This window comes from Carassius carassius, chromosome 1 (assembly GCF_963082965.1).
Source record: "Carassius carassius chromosome 1, fCarCar2.1, whole genome shotgun sequence".
Lineage (NCBI taxonomy): Eukaryota > Metazoa > Chordata > Actinopteri > Cypriniformes > Cyprinidae > Carassius > Carassius carassius.
Genome location: NC_081755.1, coordinates 34,253,812 through 34,256,642, shown reverse-complemented (window position 1 = coordinate 34,256,642; position 2,831 = coordinate 34,253,812). Strand labels below are relative to the sequence as shown.

Below are 2,831 nucleotides of genomic sequence, written 5' to 3'. Positions count from 1 at the left end.
ATGATGAAGGACACAACAGTGTCTTATGATGCACGAGAGTGAACACAGTGATAAACCACAAGCAGTTCTGCAAAAGTTCTCCAAAGAAAAGTCAAGCAATTCCTCAAAGTGCATGTGAACCATACCTTATTTCATTTTTTTTTAAATGAATTAGAAAAGATGGAGAAGAAAATGGTGTAAAATCATTAAAGTCCATGAGAAAAACAAAAACATGTCATAAAGTCTCTAATGAGAGCAAAACATATTATTAACCCAAACATTAATATTTTTGTATCATGTAGATTTGATTACAAGCTCAGTGCAATTATGCAAATCTCCTTTTGCATATTTAAGCAGCAGGCATGAGTCAGTTTACACATTCATCTGATCACTAGAGGGAGTGAAGAATCACTTCAGTTCAGTCAAACTGTGCTGAGAAACAAACTATGATCTCTTCATCTTTAGTGCTGCTTCTGGCAGTCATATCCTGTAAGTTTAGTCTGTTTTCTGTGTGATTCATTATTTTGTTGACCACAAGATCATGATCTCTTATTAACACGTATGATTTGATTTGATACAGGTATTGATTCATATGAACTCACTCAGCCTGAGTCTCTGACTGTCCGTCCTGATGCCACTCTCACTATCAACTGTAAAGTCTCATATTCAGTTACAAGTGAGGATACAGCCTGGATTCGTCAGCCTGCAGGAAAAGCTCTGGAGTGGATTGGAATCATCTGGAGTGATGAAAGCTTAGACTACAATGATTCCCTAAAAAGCAAGTTCAGTATCACCAGAGACACTTCCAGTAACACAATAACACTGCAAGGAAAGAATATGCGAGCTGAAGACACAGCTGTGTATTATTGTGCCAGACGTACACAGTGACAGACGCTAATAGACTCCCTGAACAAAAACATTGTCATATCACAAATAAAAACTGTTTCTGATGACTTTCTGGTTTTTAAATGTCATAATGAAATTATAGACATTAATTCAGCTTGTACAACAAAATTCCAAAAAAATCGTTATAATGAAATAATTGCATCATTTATCACCAAGTAATGTGTCATTTGAACCAATATAAAGAAAAATCCTGTGCACTCGTTTATCATTCAGTTCATTGCAAGAAAATGTGAAATGCAGATGGAAGGAGGAGTAAAACAGTAATGTGTTTTCTTCTTAAGCTGCAACAAATAAAGTGTCTGTATTTGCTGACAGCACAGGTCAGACAATCATTTGACAATTATGATAAAAATGAATTTACTCTTCTTAATATTATTTTTACATGGTCAGTAAATAATGCCATTTTCTTAGATTAAATTTAATTTACTATCGTCAGCTTTAGATTCTGTAAATGTTTTAGTGTATTCACTTTGTTTTTTTCCCCTCCACAGACATTCATTGTCAGTCATTCACTCTGAAGCTGTGGTAAAAAGACCAGGTGAATCTTTTCAGCTGTTCTGGACATCCTCTGAATTTTCATTCAGTAACTGTGCTGCAGATGTTGTGAGAGAAATCCCTGGAAAAACATTGGAGTGGATTACATTCATCCATGTATCCAGTTTTTATATCTTCTATTCCCAGTCAGTCCAGGGAAGGTTCACAGTATCCTGAGATGACTACTTAGGTCAGCAGAAATGAACAGATGAACAGCCTCAGGACAGACACAGCTGTCTGTTATTGTGCAGTAACCTATTGGATGAGTTCTGAGTCAGTGCGATACAAAAACTTATTCCTCATTCATGTACATTGCAGATGATGGAAAATTCAAACTAGTGTTTATTAAACAGTCAGTTCTGGTTTTTGAATCTCATCAAAATAGCTGATTTACTGACCATTATCCCTGAGGCTTTTCACCATTTGTACACCGTTTCACCAGTAGGTCGCGACAAGTGATTGTCTTTATGAACCAGTGATTGATTTGTTCAAAAACAGAATAATTAAGGAACAAAACAGCAGAGACTTGTGAGGCACAATTGTTCTTCGATGGCATTGACAGAGCAAAAACAAAGAAAATGGCAATACTGACAAAACTAAATTGTAAGTTACTCAGTATTATCTTGTTTACTGAAGTTTTGTTTACAAGTAAAATCACACTGGAAATCGTGTTGTTTTTCCAAAACATCAGCCTGACTGTGATTAGACAGATCTGTGTCCTAGTAGGAAACACAGTTCTGCTTAAATATTGCACTGTACCCAATATTTTATTGTTTTTAATACATTAAATAACAAGTATTAAACTAAATTAGTTTGTTGAATATGAGTTGTGCTCATGCTGTTTCATTACCAAGAGGTGTCTGAAATTTTTGGTATATGCATTTATTTGCCACTTTTTCAACTTTATAATTTTGTTGATAAGCATCAAATTATAAGAACTAGATTATACAATAGATTTATGAAGAGGTTTCATAAATTTACACTACAAATTGCTATAAAAGTGCAGTGTTTAAAATTATCAAAAATATTATTAATTAAAAATTAGGCAACCAAATAAAAACATGCATGCATCTTGAACAACCAATAAGAATCTCTAAATAGGCCTTCATATCAAAGAATAAAGGTTTATATTTATATTAAGAATGCATTTATTGGACATCTAAAAACTTGATGGTGCAACAGATTATACAAGATATCAAACAGACTAAAGATTAAATGGCAAAAGCAGTGAAGTTTCACATCTTGGACAACAAAATGACTATATGCAAATTCTCCATCTACTCCATGTACTAAAGCGAAGTGTGTCTTAGGCACAGAAGGAGAAATTCACATCATTTTTAATCATGATCTTCTCATCAGCTCTATTACTGCTGGTGACAGCTGCATCCTGTGAGCTTCACTCATCTTTTATT

The 2,831-nt window shown here is 34.2% G+C and overlaps 1 gene segment (V, D, J or C); it reads left to right on the top strand.

Moving 5' to 3' along the window:
- The first annotated feature begins 425 nt into the window (after positions 1 to 425).
- LOC132147254 (Ig heavy chain V region 5A-like) lies at positions 426 to 882 on the top strand. The segment is given in 2 exon segments: positions 426 to 468; positions 560 to 882. Coding segments are annotated over 2 exon segments (351 nt in total).
- The last annotated feature ends 1,949 nt before the right edge of the window (positions 883 to 2,831 follow it).